The 23,536-nt window shown below is 39.9% G+C and overlaps 1 protein-coding gene across 1 annotated transcript in view; it reads right to left on the bottom strand.

Moving 5' to 3' along the window:
* The window catches only part of HYDIN (HYDIN axonemal central pair apparatus protein), a 317,377-nt gene that overhangs the window by 153,834 nt on the left and 140,007 nt on the right, over positions 1 to 23,536 (bottom strand). Inside the window, 2 exon segments of the mRNA XM_052656756.1 lie at positions 1,842 to 2,115; positions 6,309 to 6,547. Of these exon segments, the coding sequence (XP_052512716.1) occupies positions 1,842 to 2,115; positions 6,309 to 6,547 (513 nt within the window).

The following is a 23,536-nucleotide window of genomic DNA, read 5'->3' as shown; positions in this document are numbered from 1 at the left end:
TCCTCTGTCCATGGGATTTTCTAGGCAAGAGTACTGGAGTGGGGTGCCATTGCCTTCTCCAACCATCAGCAAACATTCTCAACTACTTGCCTGGGGACACCAGGGAAGAGCAGTTTTCTGAGCAGTGCATGTCAGGGAGGGGTCTCTCACAGTTAAAATCTCATTGGTTAGATACGGCCAGGGTGGATCCTGTGTCTACTTCTGACTGTCCCTGAGGGCACAATCAATTTACATCCAGTTCATCCAGTATGTTTATGGAAGATCTATTATGCGTTGGGGCTGTTAGGGACTGGATACACAAAACAGTGATGGACGAGGCTGATAAAGATCCTTCACGGGCTATCACTGTACTGTACACCTGAAGCTAACACAACATTGTAAATCAACTATACTTCAGTTAAAAAAAAAATCTTCACAGGCTTAGAGTTCAACGGTAGTTACACAATTTCTTACCAAGCTAGCTGGAAACTGACTGGAAGAATTTTGCCTTACCTATTTGAATATTTAAAAATCATATATGGTAACTAATACTTCTTTGGACCCAAGAAGCCTAGATTTTTATAAAGTAGAAAGGAATTTGTGTCATGAATAGCCTTTATTGAAGACTGGCTAAGGTTTCAGATGTTAATGAATTCAAGACTCATCTCACTTATGTAGCAGAACTTGGAAGAACATTCAGCGAAGCTTTTCGTAAGGCTATACCTGAATTTAGAACCCCAGTAGCTCAGATTTAATGGCTTTAAAAAGAGTCAGCTCCTGATAATGACACTGTAAACCTGTTCCTGCAATGGGCCGTCAGTATTGAGCTGAGGGGCTGCATTCTATTCATCTTTGCATCCCCAGTGCCTACTGTGGTGTCTGTCGTGTGTACATACTCAGTGAAAGGTGGCTGAATTCCTCAATAACAGAGAGAAAGGACACATTATACATGCCACCATGGGAAATAACTGTCTTTTAAAAATTGAAGATGTGTTTTACCTGAAAATATTCTGTGAAGAAGCAATTTAAGTGAAACAAAGTGACCTTGTGACCCCACAGGAGCTAAGCAGTGGACCAGATTTCCCACCTCATCTGCTAGGAGACAACTTATTACTGTTTCCTTTTCCATGAGGAGAAGGTTCAGCGTCACATCCTAATTTGGTAACATGAGCAGAAGCTCAGGTAACCACCGTTTCTCATTCACAAAGTCCGTCTTTGTGAAGAGGCTTATAAATGATTTCAGATTTTTATGTTTTTGATGGTTTCTAACCTCCATGAGGTGATAAGAATAAACAGATACATGGTTCGATCTGCCTAAATGTCTTTAGCAGAATGGTGATAATGTGAATAATAGCAGAACATCAGAGCTGAAGATAAATGCGGCTGTTTTATCCTTACATAAAAGGTGATGATTATAAATGTGAATCTTTCAACTCAGGCTGAGAGGAAAGGAAGTGAAGACATTCCAGTACCTGGGTAGGAGAGGCAGCCAAGAGTGACTATAAAAACATTTTTAAAAATAAATATTAAGTGAATACTGCTAAGTGTTAATAAGGGGCTTAGCTTTGGCTGAACGCTGGTTGTCCTTCTACCAGAGACCTACTGGCTTTGTTGACTCTGGGGATGAGAACCTGCTTTAAATGGTATTTTAAGATTGGGTTCACGGCAGCTGCAGAAACAAACGGAAAACTCCACAGTGCTGAACCTTGAACGGAATGGGTGCTGCCATGGTAACACAGTGCTGCATGCAGTCCTTGAGAAACCATAGCCTTCCTTCAGATAAATGTCAAGAGACTTACCTAAGAAACAGAGCAAAGATTTATTTAGGAGCATAACAGCTTCCTAACACGGCGCCCTCTTACCCTGGGAGTGGCAGAATAGCCTTCGAGTATCACGTCGATCGTCTGGCCTGGGGACAGCTCCATCCTGACGGGGTGGAGCTGAAACACGGGGCCATGAGGCTCCCTGGGTGCCTGGCAGCACTGGACCTGGGGCTGGCTCTTAGCACGATCCTTCTTGGCCCGTTTCCTCTTGCTCAACTTTTCTTGGGGACAGAAATCTTCATTCATCCAGAACAACTGTTGGGCCCGACGCCCCTTGTTGGTCAACTTGAAGCGGTAGTAATAGGTGTCCAGGCTGGAAAAGAGAAGGGAGGGATTCACAGGACTTCCCTGTGGGTTGCTCTGTTCAGCTCGACACCCTTGGGATTTATCCCTCTAGAAGTACTTAAAAAGTGAGCAAAAAAATAGACATCAGTATGTTTTTTTTTTTTTTGGTAACGTAGAAAGGCTAAGTTCAGTTGCTCAGTCGTGTCCGACTCTTTGCGACCCCATGAATCGCAGCACGCCAGGCCTCCCTGTCCATCACCAACTCCCGGAGTTCACTCAGACTCACGTCCATTGAGTCCGCGATGCCATCCAGCCATCTCATCCTCTGTCGTCCCCTTCTCCTCCTGCCCCCAATCCCTCCCAGCATCAGAGTCTTTTCCAATGAGTCAACTCTTCGCATGAGGAGGCCAAAGTACTGGAGTTTCAGCTTTAGCATCAGTTCTTCCAAAGAAAGGCTAACCAGTGATGCTGTTAGGAGCTGCCACAGTAGCAGGACGATGCAGCACCTACTCATAGGGTCATTAGTAGTCCCTGAGTTGCCATCACCAGGGAAGGGGTTGTGGGAAAGTGGCTCCGTCCTCAGTCTTTCTCATCAGGAGAAGCCACCACAGAACACAAAGACACAGATCATGTGGAAACCACTTTCATCTGCAAGAAACCGTTCTCAGGAGTGAAAGTAAAATACCTCCTGGAGGAGAAGCTTATTTCAAATTGTGTTGAGAAAACTTCTAGTGACCAGTAAAATGCCTTGTGATGGACTCAATTTGAAGGGAAGTTCAAAGAGAAAAAAAACATGCTCTAAGCCTTACAGTCAAGGAGATTGTAATAGATTAGAACACCAGCCAGCCTGGTCATTTTTCTTAGACTCACATGCTTTAAAGATGCTACTGTTCCATTCACTTATTCATTCATCTGCTCCACAAATAAAGTACCTCTTTATTGTCTGGTTTTTTTGCGAGCTACAGGGATTTATAAGATCTTGGAGGTGGTTTATATGTGTTTTTGAGTGTTTTTTTTTTTAAACTGATTATAAGCTTATTTTAAAATATTCTTTTCAGGCAAAAACTCATCTCAGGACTTTTTAAATTTATTTTTAATTTTGAGGGACTTTCAGTTTTCATCTCATCTGTCCCTTCTTTGGAAAGATGTCATATCTAATAAGCAAGCTGAACCTTGATAAAAAATGAGTGCCAGTTGTCAGGTACAACCATTTTTACCTAAATATATGTCCAAGAGGGCTTCCTCATTGGAGTCTTTACTTTGTAGTTAGACTTCATGGCTAATAACAAGTAATAAATACTATAAACTAGGTAGGGTCTCTGTCACTTATTCACAGTATATCTTTTAACCATCACAGCAACCCCGTAATAATAAGTATATTTACTCCCATTTTATTGACGAAGAAACAGAAGCTCTGAAAACTGAAAGTTGTTGTTCAAAAATACACCATCAGAAAAGGTGGCATCTGGGTATTTCTTTAGATCTCAAGCCCCAAAAGTTGGCAAATGTTTCCAGTAAGGGACTGAATAATAAATATTTTAGACCTTTTGGGCCTTGTGGGCCATTACAACTACTCTACTCTCCACTGCAGTGTCAAAGAAGCCGTAGAAGATACATGTATATGAATAGCTATGGCTGTGTTCCAATAACACTATTTTTTTTAATTTATTTTAATCTGAGGATAATTGCTTTACAATGTTATGTTGGTTTCTACTATATAACAACACGCATCAGCCACAGTATACATATGTCCCCTCCCTCCTGAGCCTCCCTCTCAGCCCCCACCCCATCCCATCCCACTAGGTGGTCACAGAGCACTGGGGTGAGCTTCCTGCATTGTACAGCATCTTCCCACTAGCCAGCCGTCTCACATATGGTATTGAATGTGTTTCAATACTACTCTTCCACTTTGTCCCACCCTCTCCTTCTCCCACTATGTCCACAAGTCTGTTCTCTATATCTGCTTCTCTATTTCTGCCCTGAAAATACGTCCAATGACACTTTATTTATAGAAACAGGCAATGGGCTGTAGTTTTCCCACCTTTGCTTTTGATGACTCTTCTGCTGGCATCAAGATTTTATGTCAAAAAGAAGGACAGTAGAGTTTAGGCAGAGCAGAAATTGGCACTTAAAAGCTACAGGTTGCTTCTGTTTTCATAGAAAACTATCAGCTAACCCTCCAATTCTAGGCAAGTGTCAGAATATCTTTTGGGGCTCAGTTCATTTCAGTCACTCAGTCATGTCCAACTCCTTGCAACTCCATGGACTACAGCATGCCAGGCTTCCCTGTCCTTCACCAGCTCCCAGAGGTTGCTCAAACTCATGTCCACCGAGTTGGTGACACCATTCAACCATCTCATTCTCTGTCATCCCCTTCTTCCACCTTCAATCTTTCCCAGCATCAGGGTCTTTTCCAATGAGTCAGTTCTTTGCATCAGGTGGCCAAAGTACTGGGTTTCAGCTTCAGCATCAGTTCTTCCAATGAATATTCAGGACTGATTTCCTTTAGGATGGAATGGTTGGATCTCCTTGCAGTCCAAGGGACTCTCAGGAGTCTTCTCCAACACCACAGTTCAAAAGCATCAATTCTTCGGCGCTCAGCTTTCTTTATAGTCCAACTCTCACGTCTATACATAACTACTGTAAAAACCATAGCTTTGACTAGACAGATCTTTGTCAGCCAAGTAATGTCTCTGCTTTTTAATGTGCTGTCTAGGTTGGTCATAGTTTTTCTTCTAAGAAGCAAGCGTTTTTCTACTTCATGGCTGCAATTACCATCTGCAGTGATTTTGGAGCCCAAGAAACTAAAGTTGTCACTGTTTCCATTGTTTCCCCATCTATTTGCCATGAAGTGATGGGACCGGATGCCATGATCTTAGGTTTTTGAATGTTGAGTTTTAAGCCACCATTTTCACTCTCCTCTTTCACTTTCATCAAGAGGCTCTTTAGTTCCTCTTTGTTTTCTGCCATAAGGGTGGTGTCATCTGTGTATCTGAGGTTATTGATATTTCTCGCAGTAATATTGATTCCAGCTTGTGCTTCATCCAGTCTGGCATTTCTTGTGATGTACTCTGCATATAAGTTAAATAAGTAGGGTGACAATATACAGCTTTGATGTACTCCTTTCCCAATTTGGAACCAGTCTGTTGTTCCATGTCTGGTTCTAACTGTTGTTTCTTGACCTGCATACAGATTTCTCAGGTATTTGACACTATTTGTTGATTAAGGAGAACATGTAATTAAGTCTGGTTTGCAGTATAATATTTTCTATAATTATATCTGAATGCACTTAACAAAGAAATCTGGAAACAGAGGCATGGTACGCAATGACAAAATGCCCTGGCTTATGGTTAATGGACAGGAGGAGATGGCTCCTAATATTATTTTGTCAGGTACACCTTCTCTTAACGCAGTGTGTCCATCTTGGTTTCAGGGCATCAGACCAAAAGGCAAGAGCATCCCTTTGACATCTGTTCACAGTATTGAAACAAACAGACACCAATTTAGCTGGCTCCTGAGAGTCAACTAGTGACAACGTGTGACTCTTGTGAGAAACCATGAACAAATTCCCACACACACCCTCCATGGTTAATATTCAAACCCCACACATTTTAAGAGTTACATTTACATCATTCTGCTCAGAGGTATCTATATGGTACCACCTGTTGTTTAAATATCTAGGCTCTCCAGCTTTTCCTGAGTGATCAGGTGAAGCCAACCACAATCATTTCGATTGCTGGTGCTATGGTAAGGAGGCAAGCAGAGGACATGACACAGGAAAAAAATCACTGGCTTTGCAATACCTGAAAAGATACATTTGCAATATATTTTTACCTTCCTAGTTATATTCTATTTATGTTATCACTAGGTTGCATCTTTATTTTCTACTTTCATGAAGAGAAGTTAGCAATGTATTGAAATCAAGGAAGAGAAATCATGGTTGAGATTCTAAATCTGTCACAGAGAATCTACTCTAAGTTTTAGAGAAGAACACCCTTCCTATGAACCATCTCTTCTCTAGCGCAGAGGGACACAGCTTGCAGTAACCAAACTAAGACTGGAAAAGGTCTCCTTGTAGCTGATGAACCACCTGGAGGAAGGAAAGTGAAGATGAGGAGGCTAGTTCTATTTACTTAAAAATAAGTTTCCAAAGTAGAAGTAGTGCTCAGCTTATGCAATATATATGATATGTATAAAAATTGGTCCATGACATTTCTTTACCTAAAGTGTGCTCCCAAATTGAGTTCTGGTGCAAAGGGCTTATCTGAAACAATGGTGGAGCCAACTCCTGAAGCCTGGACAGGAATTCGGTAGGTGTTGCTATTCTCAATGTCCAAAACGACTGTGTCTTTGAATGTCAGTATGTCGTTCAGGTTGGCAGTCAATGTCAGTTTGACATCACTTTCCGGGGGAACCATGCCTTCCTTGGGCTCAATGGTCCAAAGGGACTTTTTGTGTGCCTGTAAAACAAGACTACAAGTTAACTGTGAAGATATTCTTGGCTTTTCATTCTGCACATGTCAAAGCCCTCCATACTTCAGATGCCTGGCGCTGCAGAATTCAACATCAGAGACAAACATTATTTTTTTGAATCAAAGCAGCTGGGTGTTTGTTGGCTTTTCTTTTTTTCAAAAAGCAATATGATTCTGAAGAGCAAACCTACAATTCTACTTTTGAATGCTCTGTGAAGATTCTTTACATCTTTTTCATAAGATGACAGCTCAGCTCTCTAACAAACTTATACTAATTATCTGCTCTAATCTTCAAATTCTGAGACACCAACAGAAGGTACAAAATCCTTCCTGGAATTTGGAATTTTTAAAAGAGATGTTTTTCAAGTGCAAAGTTTCTGTGATTTTCTAGTAGGGGTGAACAGCTTTCATTAATAAAAACAATGTAAAAATCATCTTGGTTTCTATTATTTCAAAATAATCAATAGAATTTCAAACTTATTTTAAAACATGTTACAGGACTAAATAATAGAGTTGGAAGTGACTCCCACCAATGTATTCCCTTTCGCTGCTTAGATCTTCATAGCTCAGTCTCTCTCCTCCCCAAGGTCTTTGACTGAACAACACTTTGCAATGAAGCTTACGCTTACCGTCACATTTTAAGTTGAGAACCTTCCCCCTCCAGTACTCCTTATACTTTTACCCTGCTCCATTTTTTACCATCTTCTAACATAGGGCATGGCTGACTTATCATTATCCTGCTGTCTTTGCACTACAATATACACCCTCTGTATAAGGGGTTTTCGTCTCTTTTGTTATAGTTATTCTTGTATCTATAATTATGCGTGGTACATAGTAGATGCTTAATAAATATTTGTTAGATGAACTCATATATCTGCCTTTTAATCATATCCTTTGATGTTAGAGAACTCATTTATCAGCTAAGGTAATGTATCCCTGTTTTTTAACAATCCATAATATCTGGCATGTCTTCCTTACACTAAGCGGAGACCTGTTTATTTTTGACCTTCCATATACTGGTATTTGGTCCACTCCCTTGGAGCTAAATAGGACAAATTGAATCTCCCTCTTTTGTTTAACAGCCCTTCAAATTACATCTCCAACTTAAGAAGAAAACCTCTTATGGCTCCAAAGTAAGTTGAAAATTTGGCTAACGTGTCAAATAATAATAATTTAAAAAATGACTCAAGCTATAAGCATCTTATTTAAAAATATAAACTCTGTGTCTTTAGTGTTAATCTACCTTCCTAAGCTGCTTTTAAGACTTTTCTCCTTGCATTTGATTAATTATGGTGCAGTTTCACCACAGTGTGTCCAGTTATGAGTTTATTTGTATATCCTGCTTGGAATTTGCTACCCTTCCAGAATCTGAGGTTTGGTATCTTTATTTCTGAAAAATTCTCAGCAATTATGTGTTTAAATACAGTTTCTGACTCATTCTTTCTTCTTTCTTTATTTTACTCCATTATATGTGGGTATGACTTTCCTAGTGTGTCCTCACAGGCTTCATCTGCATTTTCCAGCCTTTCTCTCCCTATGCTTCATTTTGGATGATTTCCTCTGAGCTGTCTTCCAGTTCAATAATTCCTTCTTCAGCTGCATATAATTCACTGCTAAACACATCTAGCATATTTTAATTTCAGTGTTTTTTGAATTCAGTTTTATTATTTACTTTTCTTTTTATACATTTTTCAGCCTTTTGAGATCTTTTAAAATTCTGATTATGACATTCAACTTATTAGCTACTTTTCCTCATCCTTCCCAGTCATCTGCAAATTTGATAAGCAAATTGTTTTCTGTGTACTTAAAAGCAAATACTTTTAAAGTGCATACAGCAAATGCATGCTCAGTGGTTCTGAGGTCCAGATATTGTTCAGTTCAGTCGCTCAGTCGTGTCCGACTCTTTGCGGCACAAAAGTGTCCAAAAGCACAGTTTCTGCCCCCAGGAAGCTGATAATAATGACATTCAGAGAGACAACCATGCAAAACAAAAAAATGCAAGTCAGAAGGAGGCTACGGTGAAAGTGTCTCAGGGAAATATAAAGAACAAGCTGCATTTTTGGAGCAGAAGATATTGAAATTCTTTGTATGATAAATTTCCAGACACATTTTCTTTTCTGTTTACATATGAAATTGAGCTTAATTATCAGAGACTGTGATCCTTAACTATATTATGCCATTGCTTAATAAATTTCAATTTGTTCTACTCTCATTTTACATGTAAACAGTATCTCAAAATTAATACAAAGCACCATATCCCTATTTTGATTGTTATATTATTTAAATTAATTCTAACAGTACTGTTTTGTTTTGAGAAAAAAGTTACTCAGAAATATTTATATGCATAAATATTCATAGAAAATATTTAACAATGACTAACAATGCATTGGGAAAAGGCTGAAAACAGAAAAGATGTAGAGATCATTTCAAAACTTCCAGGATAATAATGGAGTGGCAAAATCAAGCTTTCCACTCCATTGAAGAAGAGTCTGATTATCCCCTCATGAATCTTCCTTGGCTCCCTGTACTCTTCTGAGTAAGGAAGCTCAGAATAAGCTCTCTTTTAACAAAGCAGACAGAAGAAAACAACAATTTAAAAACAAATGTAAACTATACTCTATGGGCTGGATTTGAGAGAGCATTCCAGTCCAAAGTTATCCTTCCTCTATTTAATGTCTATGGTGTATTTCTCTTACCAAAAGGAAAAAGAGAAATGTTAAAACACATGTAGCTCCATGAGGGCTGAGGCTCAATGTTAAGTTACAGATTAGAAATCTCCTGGGTCTGGAATAGAGTTGTACTGATTGATGTTCATTGTAAATAAGAAGAATGTATTTTGCAATTTGCAGGCAAGAGTTAGAAATTTCAGTAGGCAGAATCTTGTAGGATGACAGTGCCTTGGAATGTCACCATAATCCACGTCTAGCCCCAGTGTGAACTCAGAGACTGGATTTGGTCAGTGGGCCCTGAATGGTCACCCTCTTGGGAACAGGGTCACAGGTACTTAAATAAGGAGAATCTAATATTTAAACCCAAATGCCAACTTCCCAATTAACAGCTGAGGAAAATCCTATTTCACAGATCAGAATGCTAATTAAATCTTCTCTTGGCTTGAAAGTGTGCATGGGAACTAATAAATTGCATTTAAAAATTCAAATAAATTAAATGAAGCAAAGAAGAACAGTTCTCAAGATTATAAATTGTTTATAAAGATGATGTAGATGAATGATGAGAAAATTTTAATTTTAGTATTAATGGAGATTATAGATTTAACTCTAAGTCATGAGTCCTATTATTATTTGTAACCTTTTAATATGGGACATCTCTAAAGACATAGGTAGAAAAGAAAACAAACATTAAATACCACACTAGATAAACTACTAAGAAAAGATATTTGTACACTAATTATCTCTATTCAGAACACTTGCCAAAAGAAATGCTGATGTTTGTATGACAAACTATTTCTCCAAAATTTTTAAACTTTTCTCCTCATAGTAAATTAGCCCCAGTGAAATACTTTTAATATTAAGAAAACAGTAAGCAAAGTCTGTCTTTCCATAAAATTGACTTGTACTTTTACATAATTTTATCTGAAAATATTAGTAACAAAAATAATAATTCTCATAAATTTAATTTTGGAGATTATAGATCAATTATTACTGGTAAGATAAACTACATGATTGAATATCACTATATTTTGCTCATGTTTAGGCTCAAAGAAATAACTTCTTTGCAACTTCTTAATTTATCCATTTTTCAAAAAACAGCGTCTGATAGCCCAGTCACAGCAATGTAGGCTTATTCTAGCATGAACTTCAAAACTCTTACATGTATAACTGATTTACTATGCTGTACAGCAGAAGCTACACAAGATTATAAATCAATTACACTCCAATAAAATTTTTTTTTAAAGAGATAACCAAAAAGGACCTACTGCATAGCGCAGGGAACTATACTCAATGTTATGCGATAATCTATAAAGGAAAAGAATCTAAAATAGAATACACATACACAAACATACACACTTCAATAAAAAATTTAAGAAAACAAAACAAAACAAAAAACTCATAGCTTCAATCCATTTCCCAGTTCCAAAACCACAGTCATATTTGTAGGTATTTGTTACAGCAGCACTCCATTCTCAGCATCAGTATCTGCCTTAGTCAGCTGGGGCTGCTATAACAAAGTAGATTGACTGGGTGGTTTACAAACCACCGAAATTTATTTCTCACAATTCCAAAGACTAAATCCAAGATCAGGGTGCCAGTGTGGTTGAGTTCTCCGGAGAGCCTTCTTCCAGACTGAAGACTGTTGGCTTTTCCCTTGTGTCCTCACACAGTGGAGAGAGAGCAGAGGAAGTAGCTCTCTTTTGACCCTTATTAGGGGACTAATCAGGAGAAGGCGATGGCACCCCACTCCAGTACTCTTGCCTAGAATATCCCATGGATGGAGGAGCCGGGTAGGCTGCAGTCCATGGGGTCACTAAGAGTCGGACACGACTGAGTGACTTCCCTTTCACTTTTCACTTTCATGCATTGGAGAAGGAAATGGCAACCCACTCCAGTGTTCTTGCCTGGAGAATCCCAGGGACGGGGGAGCCTGGTGGGCTGCTGTCTATGGGGTTGCACAGAGTTGGACACGACTGAAGTGACTTAGCAGCAGCAGCAGCAGCAGGGGACTAATCCCGTCCTGAAGACTCTCATGATCTCATCTAATCCTAATTACCTCCCAAAGGCCTCACCTCCTAACACCATCACATCAGAGGAGAAAGTTTCAAATATGAATTTTGGAGGAGCACGAACATCCAGTCTCTGACATTCTGCCCCAGAGCCCCCGAACCCATGCTGTTCTCATATGCACAATATATCCATTTCATCTAAATAGCCCCCAAAGCACTTGCTTGGTTAACTTGTTTGGTTTCAGAGGTGCACAGCTAGAGAGGAATTTTACCTTAGGATGAATGTACTCTGAGTCTTATTCATACCTGATTTAGTTGATAGTTAGATAAGACTCTGGACCTTAGAGGTGATACTAGAACAAGTTAAGGCTGTTGGGATGGAATGAACTTATTTTTCATGTGAAAAGGACATCAGTTTGGAGGAGCCAAGATGGAATGTTATGAACTGAATATTTTGTGTTTCCCCCTAAATTAATGTTGAGACCCTCTCCTCAGTATGATGGTATCAGGAGGTGGGGCTCATGAACGAGATTACTGTCATCCTTAGAGTCACGAACCCTGGAGGAGGGCGTGGCAATCCACTCCAGTATTCTTGCCTGGAGAATCCCAATGGACAGAGGAGCCTAGTGGGCTACAGTCCATGGGGTTGCAGAGTCAGACATGACTGAGCAATTAAGCACAGCACAGCACAAGAGTCGTGAAAGATTTACTTTGTCTCCTCCACTCTGAGGATACAGTGACAAGTTATGAGTCCCTGGGGTGGAAGAGGGCCCTTGGCAGAACTCAACCACGCTACAGAAATAAATTTTGGTAGTTTATAAGCCATCCAGCCTACTGGTACTTTGTTATAGTAGCCTGAACTAAGACACAGTCCCAAAGTGCAAATACTAATACCTTCTAACCTATTGGGCTTCTCTGGTGGCTCAAATGGTAAAGAATCTGCCTGCAATGTGGGAGACCTGGGTTCAATTCCTGGGTTGGGAATATCCCCGGAGAAGGGAAACCTACTCCAGTATTCTGGCCAGGAGAGTTCCATGGACTGTATAGTCCATGGGGTTGCACAGAGTTGGACATGACTGAGCGACTTTCACTTCTAACATATTAACCATAGGAAATAACACAAAAGTGAGTGCTAAAGAGCTATAAATGCAGAGAGATGCTTTTAAATGAGTCATTATAGCTTCATTTCATTGGAGTTTTTATTATTGTACATAGGAATCTTTGACATATCATTTTCAGTCTGATGTACACAATCAACCAGCTCTTCTCCTTACTTAGAACTACTTGTTTTACTTTCAGTCTTTTGATTCTAGGCTTTTATTTTATTTTGTCAAAGATTTCTTTATCTCTTTAATGAGAAAATTAGTAAAATAATACAGCTGGTTCCAAAGAGAATACAGGGACTTGTTTATATAGCCAGTGAAAGGAAAAATTGCTGAAATACAATTGCTATTAAGTTAGATATTTAATTGCTTGATCTCCTATAGAACAATAAAAAGACAACATTTGACATAATCTTTCACATTTCTAGAGGTCTTTCAGAATTTTAATGTCCAGATTGACTTTGAAAGACACACAGTAATCTGTTTAGGTGATTATTTTAGATAAAGTAATGTCAACTGCTATAAGGGAAAGACCCTTGATACTCAATGGCTTAAAAAAAAAGCCATTTATTTTATTATTATTCCTGTTCACATGCATTTCAGTTGCTGGCAGGAGTGAGGATGGGTTTCTGTTCCATTCAGGCATTCAAGAGCCCCAGCTAAATAGACAACGTCATGTTTAATTCACGGCTTCTTTGGCAGTCTGGACACTGACTGACATCTGCCCAGCCAATAAGAAACAAAGAGAATAGAGGGTCATAGGCCAAGATTTTATGTACCAAGCCTCGAAGTGGCACAGATCACTTCTGCTCACTTCCACTGGCCAGAGCTCCATCATGCAGCCACACTTAACTCCAGAAGAGGCTGGGAAACATCACCTGCTCTGGTTCAAGAGGAAAGGAGGACAGGCATAGTGAACTATAAGCCACTCTCTGCTACAACGATCTTGTGGGTTCAGCCTACTATCATATTCTTAGGTCTTCCCCAACTGCCTTAGATCGTAGATTTTGGAAGGTGAAGAGTTCACTCCACCAGAACACAGAAGTAGAAGCATCACATTTCAACTTCTCTGGGAATTTCATGCCTGGAGTTCATATCTATCTGCTGTTAGGACAAATGCAGGAGCAGCTAGGAGATAAAATAAAAAATGTTCTAGGCAGGATCATCTCACTCTGATGGCCCTTCTCCCCAAATATGTGGCCTTTGAGCACTCTATTTAGTTTGAGGCTTAGCTTACAATTAAAATATAAATCAATGCCATTTTTGTTCTTCTTTTATCAAAAAAACAAATGCCTTTCAGAAGAGGGCATTGTGAATGTCAGCTTTCGTGTTCTAACCATTTATTTTCCTCCCCTATCTAGTAACACAGGTCAACCCTCTGTCCACAGTAAAGAGAGGGTGTCACCAGCATAAGCGCTGTTTCAAGTCAGGGGACATTAGTTTTAGATGGATGGGTACCATTTCTATTCTGATTCCTGCTGACACAGGTTGGCTGCTCTGGAAAGAAGACCTGACGTTGCTCTCCAGGGCTGAAGTGGTGAGTTTTCTTTTTGATGAAGCTTATTAATCAATGTTTGGCATAAAACCAGGCAGCAAAGTACATCCTGGAATCCAAGAACAAGTCACAATAAAATGCCTGCTGCTAAGGTATTGGACTGTCCTTATCAAAAGTCAGCCTCTAAACCATGCTCATCTTGTGTCTCTTTGGTATTTGGCTCTTAGGGGTGTCCTTTGTTTTTAGGGAGGACTTGGTCTATGTGACATTTTCTGTTATTAGATGGCAAATCTGACTAAAGAGGGAACTGATGAATGATAATCTTGGCTATGGAGGACACTCTGTAACCCTTTTAAAGGTTCCGACGGTTACAAAGGAGGGTTCTAAAGGAAGAGAGACAATTGTGGTTTGAGTCCCAGGTCTGCCACTTGCCAGCTCTCACACATTGGGCACGTCTCTTCACTGTGTCCAGCCTCAGTTATCCCACCTGTAGTTCATGATACTGATGACAACTTCTGCAAAGAGTTGATGATTAAATGAGGTGATGCACATACAACTCAGAACATTGTCTCACACATAGTAAACCCCTGTAAGTAACAGCTACTGTCATCATTTTACCAAGAGCTGAAATGCTCCACATGACATATAATTATGGGCTCAGTAGTATTTCCCATGACATGTATTACCAAACTCATAAGACAAGGATAGATGCTAAGAAGCATTTAACACACAATACTCTTGTCAGAAGAGAAGCATCTCATAAGGGTTCACAGTAGGTGGACATCTAAGATGGCCCCAAGATCTCCATCTGCTGGTGTCCAGTTATCTTCTCCTAGTTATTCAATCAAACACCAATCTTGGCGCTACTGTGAAAGGTCCTGAGTCACTTGATGTTAAGGAGGAGAGATTACCCTGTTGGGCCTGACTTAATCAGGAGAGCCCTTAGAAGGGATGGGGTCTTCCTAATGAGGAGATTCTAAGCAGGAGAGGGTCTGTAGGGGCCTCAACAGCTGACAGTGGTCCTTGACTGATAGCCAGCAAGAAAATGGGGCCTCAGTCATTCAACTGCAAGAAAAGAAACTCTGCCAAATCTGAGGGGGCCCAGAACGGATCTTTCCCTCGTCAAACCTCCAGAAGTGAATGCAGATCAGCCAGCAACTCCATCTCAGCCTTCTGAGATCCTAGGAGGAGGATCCAGCCAAGTCATGCCTGGATTTCTGACCCATGGAAACTGAGGTAATACATCTGTGTTGTATTAAGCCACTAAGTCTGTAGTAATTATTTACTTAGCAATAGAAAACTAATACAGAGTTTCAAATATTTGTTCCTAAGATGATTTAAAAAAAAAATGCTTTCCTAAGGCTTCTACCAAAATTTCAGCAATAGTTGCCTCTGTTTCTTCCATGAATTGGGGCTAAAATGCTTCAGTCATTACAGTAGCTCATGGTTGGTATCATATATGCATATGATTGTGCAGAACACAAAAAGTTGTGATCTTTTACATTTCAGAATTCCAGGCCCACTGGTGAGGAGTGTTAATCCCTGCTCCCTGAGGTTACACATAACTAAGGCTAACATATGCTTTTTATTTGACAACAGGGCATTAGCACACTTCTTAGCCAACACTCAGGTCCCAAGGTAAAGCAGCCAGTGCTTTTATAAGTTACCCTATCGTGTATTTAATATTTTCCACAAAAGACAGAAGTGTTTGCACATGTCGTTTTATCAATAAATGAACGCGCATACACTCAGGCAGACCTTCTATCCTGCAGAGCTAATGACTAGGAAGCTTGAAGTAAACAGCACTGTGCACTTGTCTCCAGAATGACTCGCTTGCCAGTTGAAACCTGCAGGAATTTCCTTCCACGGGATGATAGGACACAAATAACAACAGGAACCAAAGTGCAGAGTGAGGGATTTCTTTGGATTTATACCATTATCTCAGCAGATGATCAATTCTTTGTGGAACAAAACAATGAACAGTCACCGAGGCCTTTCTCTTTTTTTGTCCTCTAAATGGTATCTCTAGCCACATGGTACTCTGCCCTGAAGTGAGTCACTTTGCTGCTTAAAATAATTAACTGAACGTTAGGAAATGAAATACAAAAGCAATGATGACAGAGTTTTATAAGAGAGGCACAGAGGGTCATGATTAAAAAAGAGGGCTTTAGAGTCACATGGAGACCGATAGGTAAACTGCAGACTCTGCCAGTTTGTAGCCAGGAGACTCCGTACTAATTTTTAATAAAATGGATGCAGGCACTTTGTCTACCACAGAATAAATACTCAGTAACTTGTGGTTATTAGAGGGTTATCATTCAAAATTTCATGTCCAGTCCTCCTTCCTGTTTGTGCCCCGCCCCCACCCCCCAATCTAACTTGTTGACAGGACTCTCTTTCACAGACCTGATCCTGTGCCTCTCCTACTGGAGATTCCAGATGGCTCTCCAACATCTGGACTAGTAGTGCTGATTTTTCCCCACTTTGGGAAAACTAGGCTTCCCTGGTGGCTCAGATGGTAAAGCGTCTGCCTACAATGCGGGAGACCCGGGTTCAATCCCTGGGTTGGGAAGCTCTCCTGGAGAAGGAAATGACAACCCACTCCAGTACTCTTGCCTGGAAAATCCCATGGACGGAGGAGCCAGGTAGGCTACAGTCCATGGGGTCGCAAAGAGTCGGACACAACTGAGTGACTTCACTTTCACTTTGGGAAAACTATGGAATCTCTTCGGAGAAAAATGTGTGCATGCACACACACACCTCCCACATACAAACATACTCTAAATACATATCCCAAACTTTACATATAATTTCCAGGGCTCAAGGACCTCCAAACATGGTGGATATTTGTCATCTTTCCTGTTTGAAACAAAGGCACTGTGTGCTAAGTCGCTTCAGTCATGTCTGATTCTTCGCAACCCTATGGACTGCAGCCCACAAGGCTCCTCTGTCCATGGGATTCTCCAGGCAAGAACACTGGAGTGGGTTGCCATTCCCTCCTCCAGGGGATCTTCCTGACCCAGGGACTGAACTCAGATCTCCTGTATTTGCAGGCCATCTCAGCCACCAGAGAAGTCCAATTTGTTTGAAACAAACGCAGCCTGCAATCAAGACTGGCACATCAGATAGGAGCCTCTGGTATGGAGGATCTGTTTCAAATTCTTTGTTAAGGAGCACTTTTGTAGGCTTACTTCCCAGGCGCTGTCAGTTTTCAACAGGCATCCTTGGCGTCAGCCACACTGGATCTCCCCAGAGGTGCTGCACACCATCACTGCATTTAACTGTGCTGCTCTTTGGAAATGTACACCCCATTTCCCTGTCCTCCTCCTCCTTATCCCTCAACTCTCCACTCGAATGTGTCCATCTATAAACATTTTTAATTTTGTGGGAGAATTAGCTACTTCTTACAGGCTTCCTTGATAGCTCAGTTGGTAAAACATCTGCCTGCAATGCAGGAGATCCTGGTTCGGGAAGATCCGCTGGAGAAGGGAAAGGCTACCCACTTCAGTATTCTTGCCTGGAGAATATAGTCCATGGGGTCGCAAAGAGTTGAACACAACTGAGTGGCTTTCACTTTACTCACTCACTAGCCACATCTTACGCTGTGCTTATATATAACATTGCACACTGTAATACTGTGTTGTTTTTGTAGTCATTTCTTTTTTTGAGATTGCAAATTCTTTGAAGAAAGAGATCATTCTTATGATCTTATGAACTAAGAGATCATTTTTATGTCTCTCCCCTCAGTGAGCACAATTAGTCCCAGGCATGGGGAAGATACTAAGAAATACTTGTTAGTCAATAAGTATATGAAAAATGTTCAGTATCACCAGTAAGCCAAAGAAACACAAATTTAACTAGCAATATGTTTTTTTTTTTTTCTCATCTACCAGATTTAGCAAACAAAATGACAGCAAGGGTCTGGGACAGGGTAACCTTCTTCAACGCTGAGGGGGGTAGGATATAAACTGGTACAAATTTTCTAGGAGATAATTTCAAAAGACTTACCAAGACTTAGTTACATTTATGTCATTTGATCCAGCAATTGCATTTCTAGGAATTTAGTCTAAGGAAACAGTTAAAGATGGGAATGGCAATTAGGATGTGAACACTGATTACAGTGGTGAAAAGCTGGAAACCACCTATTGGTAGGCGATTAGCCAAGTCAACTGTGGTGAAGCCAAATGATGCAATAAAGTCAGTCACTGTAAATGATCTGTGTAGGAATATTCCTTAATAATTCATGTCAGAAACTGACTATACCACACTGTTGGATGAAAATAGCTGGTAATGAAATAGTATTGATGGTGGGGGATAGGAATACACAGACAGACACACATAGTACAGTTTTGGAAGATGTACACCAAAATTTGGTGGTTATTGATAGGGTGGCATATAAGTGACTTTTATTAACTTCTGTTTGTTCTATAAGGATGCTAATTTGTGTAACAGGGAAGACACACTTTCGTGTCTTGAATAAATTACTCATCCTAAAAGGATATGATCACCCTTCTCTTTCAGTTCAGTTCAGTCGCTCAGTTGTGTCCGACTCTTTGCGACCCCCTGAATTGCAGGGCGCCAGGGCTCCCTGTCCACCACCAACTCCCAGAGTTCACTCAGACTCACGTCCATTGAGTCAGTGATGCCATCCAGCCATCTCATCCTCTGTCATCCCCTTCTCCTGCCCCCAATCCCTCCCAGCATCAGGGTCTTTTCCAATGAGTCAACTCTTCTCATGAGGTGGCCAAAGTACTGGAGTTTCAGCTTTAGAGCCCATTTAATTTTAACTCTGCTTATTCTTCTTAGTTTCATTCCCAGTTTCTTTCTTTCTTAGAAGCTTTTTCTTGAAAAAATAAATAATGCATATCCCAGTGTTGAATTCAAATGGATTCTAACGAGTCTTTCTCTCTCATGCACAGGACCACTAGTTACCATTCCCAGAGGCACCCATTGTTTCCAGTTTTCTGCCTGTCTTTTCAGAGAAACTTTATAAACAAAACTAAAAAATATACATATTTATATTTTTTCTTACATACTTTTTCTCGCATAAATGGTAGCATACTTCTACGTACTGTCTTGCAGCATGATTTAAATTTTTTAATCTTATTTTTATGAGATATATGCATTACACAATTTACAGAGTTAAATGGTTCTAGAAAAGGCATTTTTGTGAAAAACAGAAGTCTCTTGCACCCACCGTCCCACCCTTGCCAACCCCACTGTTGCTCATTAATGAGGGCAACCACTGTCTATTTTCAGCATTTTCTTTTGCTGTTCACCTTCTCATCTATAATCTACTGTTACGTCTTGCCTTGGCAGTTTGAGCCTTATTCATTTGCTTCTGTGGAAGGTAATGACAGCTTTTTTCCCTTTCCCCCTCTCTCTGAGTTTGTCTGTTTCACCAACTCTTCTACATTTTCATTTCGGGTAGTTCCTTCTGAACTTTCACTTCCACGGTTCTTGATTCATCTGTATGTAATGTGCAGTTAAACTCATCTACTGAGTTCCAGTGGTCATGTATGGATGTGAGAGTTGGACTGTGAAGAAGGCTGAGCGCCGAAGAATTGATGCATTTGAACTGTGGTGTTGGAGAAGACTCTTGAGAGTCCCTTGGACTGTAAGGAGATCCAACCAGTCCATTCTAAAGAAGATCAGCCCTGGGATTTCTTTGGAAGAATGATGCTAAAGCTGAAACTCCAGTACTTTGGCCACCTCATGCGAAGAGTTGACTCATTGCAAAAGACTGATGCTGGGAGGGATTGGGAGCAGGAGGAGAAGGGGATGACAGAGGATGAGATGGTTGGATGGCATCACCGACTCAATGGACGTGAGTTTGAGTGAACTCCGAGAGATGGTGATGGACAGGGAGGCCTGGCGTGCTGCGATTCATGCGGTCGCAAAGAGTCGGACATGACTGAGCAACTGAACTGAACTGAACTGAGTTCCTAATTTCAATTGCGTTTTTCAGGTTTTTAATTCCCATTTGTTCTCTTTTTCACTTTCTAGATCTCTACCAAAATTCTAAATTGGGCCTTTTATTTCCTTGAGTATATTAAGCACATTGTAGTTTTATGTTAATTTGTATCCTATGCTTGGTAATTTTAAAATTAACTGTTTGACATTGTATATGAAAACTGTAGAGATATTTTGAGGCTGAGAATCATGTTGTTGTCTTCTGGTAAGAACATATATTTGCTTCTAGAAAAGATGTGGAGGGAACTAGGAATCCTGGAACTCCTTCATCCAGGCAGAGATTATGAGGTCTGCATTAGGTCACTTTTATTTCCAGAATATAGCTTTTCCTAGTCGGAACCAAAAGTCTGAGAGTTTTACCAAGTTTATTCTTCTCCAGCTTTTATGTCTCTAGCCTGTCTTGATTCCAGTGTCTATCTTCTTAGATCAACAAGTTTCCTGAAAGCTCCTTTTAGTTTTCAACCTCTTTTGGTACTATATAGAAAAAGCAGTCATAAGGCTGGGTTTAAATTTCTTAACTTCCTTTTTCTTCTGGGCTGTTGTCACTGGCATTGTTGCTCCATCATTCCCTTAAACTTGTGATTTTTCATATTGTGCCCAGATTTTCTCCCTGTTCTTAGAGGGAAGGAATTTAGAATCACAGATTGATTGAAAGGGCTTGGTCACTGAGATGCTGAGAGTTCCTATTGGTCAAGCAACTGTCCTACTTCTTAATTTCCCCCCTTGCAGGGAGTAGGGGGTAGGGGGAAGTTTGTGAGAATTTTAAGGCCAGCAGAGTTTGACTATATGAGGGAAGCCGGTTTCTGTAACTTACACAGCTCTTACGATTACACAGCTCTTAAGATTACCAAGAATCTTTTAAGGCTACAAGGAGGTACCTTTCTACAGGGACAATAATGTTCTTTCTGAAAATCACTGCTTTCTCAAGACTCAGTCAAAGGTGTTCAATCAAACACAAGGCATGAAGACAGTTAAATAAAAGGAACTAGGACTGCTCTGAGCACACAGACATGATTTACATGGTGCCAGGAAGCATCTGCACAAATACAGGAATAAATAAACTCTGAGAATCAGAAAGATAATGAACCTAAAATTTCTAAAGTAAGTTATTTGTTCATAAATCTCTTTTCTTTGGTGTAGAAGAACACATATGGATTCATTAATAAAAATGTTTTATATTTTATAAGCCGGCTTCACTGTCAAAAATTACAGAAACAAATGAAGTGTAAGAAAAAAGGCAGTAATAGTGCTCCCATCTGATAGAGCACTATACTGTGTGGATCAGTTAACTTTGAAATCTTAAGGCCTCTCTGAGTATGCCTTATTTCTTTTTCTTTCTTACCTAAGAAATATAAAAAAATCTTAAAATATAGTGTCAAAAAAATAAAAAGTCTTTCCATAAGCCATTTCACCTAGATCTTTTTGTCTGTCAACATTAATAATCAAAACTACCATTTATTGAATGCTGATGTTTATTTTTCACCAGGCTCTTTCTACGTAATTATCATGTTTAATCTTTTAGATGCCATTATTAGTTCCACTGAAAGAGAAGGAACCAAAGCCTCAGAAAGATTAAACAATGTGCCCAGAATTAGCACACGCAGAGTTAGGGCTTGATTCCAGATGTGTCTGACTAGAACCCATACCGTTGATAGTACAGAATATTACTGCAGCTCTCAGATACTCAACCACTGTTTGCTGAGTGACTACTATATGTAAGACAACTGTGCAAGGGGTATGACCATGCCCACCCTCAGATAAATGTTGCCCTTCTTTCCCAGGCTCATTTCAATTTAATATCCTAACATCCCAGAGGAGGATTTTTTTCCTTCCAAAGCATGAAACAATGCTGCATACAATTTCATCACAACCAACATTTTAAAAAATATCCCAAATGCCATTCTACAGAGAGCTCTACCATGTTACAGATGCCTCTCCAGTCTCTTTCCTTCCACTTGTGACAGAGAAGATAAACTGGCACTGAGGAAGAATATGACTTGCTCCCCGATCAACTTCATCTGATCTTTATGTATGCGTGTCAGGATTTCATACCATTAATAAACCTTTACACCATGCTCCTTAATGCATCTGTCTTTTCTCATTACATAAAAGTGTGTTTCATTTTGTACTAGCTTATTATTGAGGATGACTGTCTACTGTCAGGGCACAAACAGGCAGAATAAATTCTTTAGTTTATAATGACAATGACAGGGGTCCCTTAAGAGTAACATGAGTTGGCGTCTTAGTCAATGTAGACTGCTATAACAGAATACTATACTGGCTGGTTTGCAAACAACAGAAATTTATTTCTCACTGTTCTGGTTAGTAGTCTGAGATTAGAGTGTCAATATAGTCAGGTTCTGGTGTGAGGTCTCTTCCAGGTTGTAGACAGCCATTTTTTTCTTTGTATCCTTAAGTGATGGAGAGGGTGAGTGAGCTCTCTGGGGTCTCTTTTGTGAGGGCACTAATCTCATTCATGACGACTCTATCCTCATGACCTATTTACCTCCCCCAAACTTCACCTCCTAATACCATCACACTGAGGGTTAGGATTTCAATACATGAATTGGTGGTGCTGGGGGTGGGGGGTGGCACAGGACACAAACACAGTCCACTGCAGTTCTGCTGATGGTGATGCTGGCGATGGGGAAGAAGTTATAGATTTGTATGGAGGAGGGAAAGGAGAACTTGAAATAAAAAAGCCACATTTGGTCCATATGAAGGAACTTTTGCCTTAATCTCCCTCTGTGGTGACAAGTATTAAGTGTATGCCTGAATAATAACTAATTAGCAAAAACAACTGGCTAAAGCTAATTAAGAGCTGGAATAGGCAGAATGAAGATGGAAAGGCTTATAAAGCATGCAGGAGACCAATGTATTTTTCTTTTATTTTCTGGCTAGCTCTTTCATGACAAAGAAATCAAGCCTCCTTTCATTCTGGCTTGAGCTTATACTTGAACTAATCATATTTAATCAGTAGAGCTGTCACTCTATATTCAGGGAAGGTGCTGACCCATCGTGTAATCAACAGCTTTCCTTCTCCTGGAGTAGTTTAAAATCAGTGTGATCTACTGGACTCTGTCTTATGAGTTTCACATTTAGTTATGCCAAAGTAAAGAAAGTCTCAAGTGAGGGTCGGCATGAGGGGCTTACAGTTGTCTGCCAAGTACAAACCTTTGCTTCTGGAAGTCTCTTGACATCACTGCCATTGGTATCCTCTTGTGACTGAAAGAGTCACTTGGTAAGGCTTAGGAAGAGCATGGTCCATTTTGGAATGGCTATGACTTTTACATGGTAAGAGACAAGATGCCCATCTTGATAAATTAGGATGTTATTCTCTTATTCCTTATTCCTATGAGTTTAGTCTATAGATTTTGTTCACAGTTAAGGCTAAGACGTAAGAACTCTGCTCTCTCATAAAGATACATTTTAGTGGTCTTTTGTCAGTGCTCACTGGTAATATATCAAACATTATAAAAAATAGTTAAGAGGTTTGACTATAAATCAATGAGTTTAAGTGTTAAAACATGTCTTTTACTTTAATACACAGAAAAAAGATAATACTTTGAAAACATGAAAAGCCAGGCATAGTTGTCTCCATGTCTTAGCAATTGTCAATAATGCTGCTATAAACATAGGAGTGAGTGTGTCTTTTTTAATTAGTGTTTTTTTTTTTTTTAAGAGACATACTCAGGAGTGGGTTATAATAAAGAGGAACTAGGGATGAG

This window comes from Budorcas taxicolor, chromosome 18 (genome assembly GCF_023091745.1).
Source record: "Budorcas taxicolor isolate Tak-1 chromosome 18, Takin1.1, whole genome shotgun sequence".
In the NCBI taxonomy this organism is placed as follows: Eukaryota; Metazoa; Chordata; class Mammalia; order Artiodactyla; family Bovidae; genus Budorcas; species Budorcas taxicolor.
This window is presented reverse-complemented; position numbering and strand designations above follow the sequence as displayed.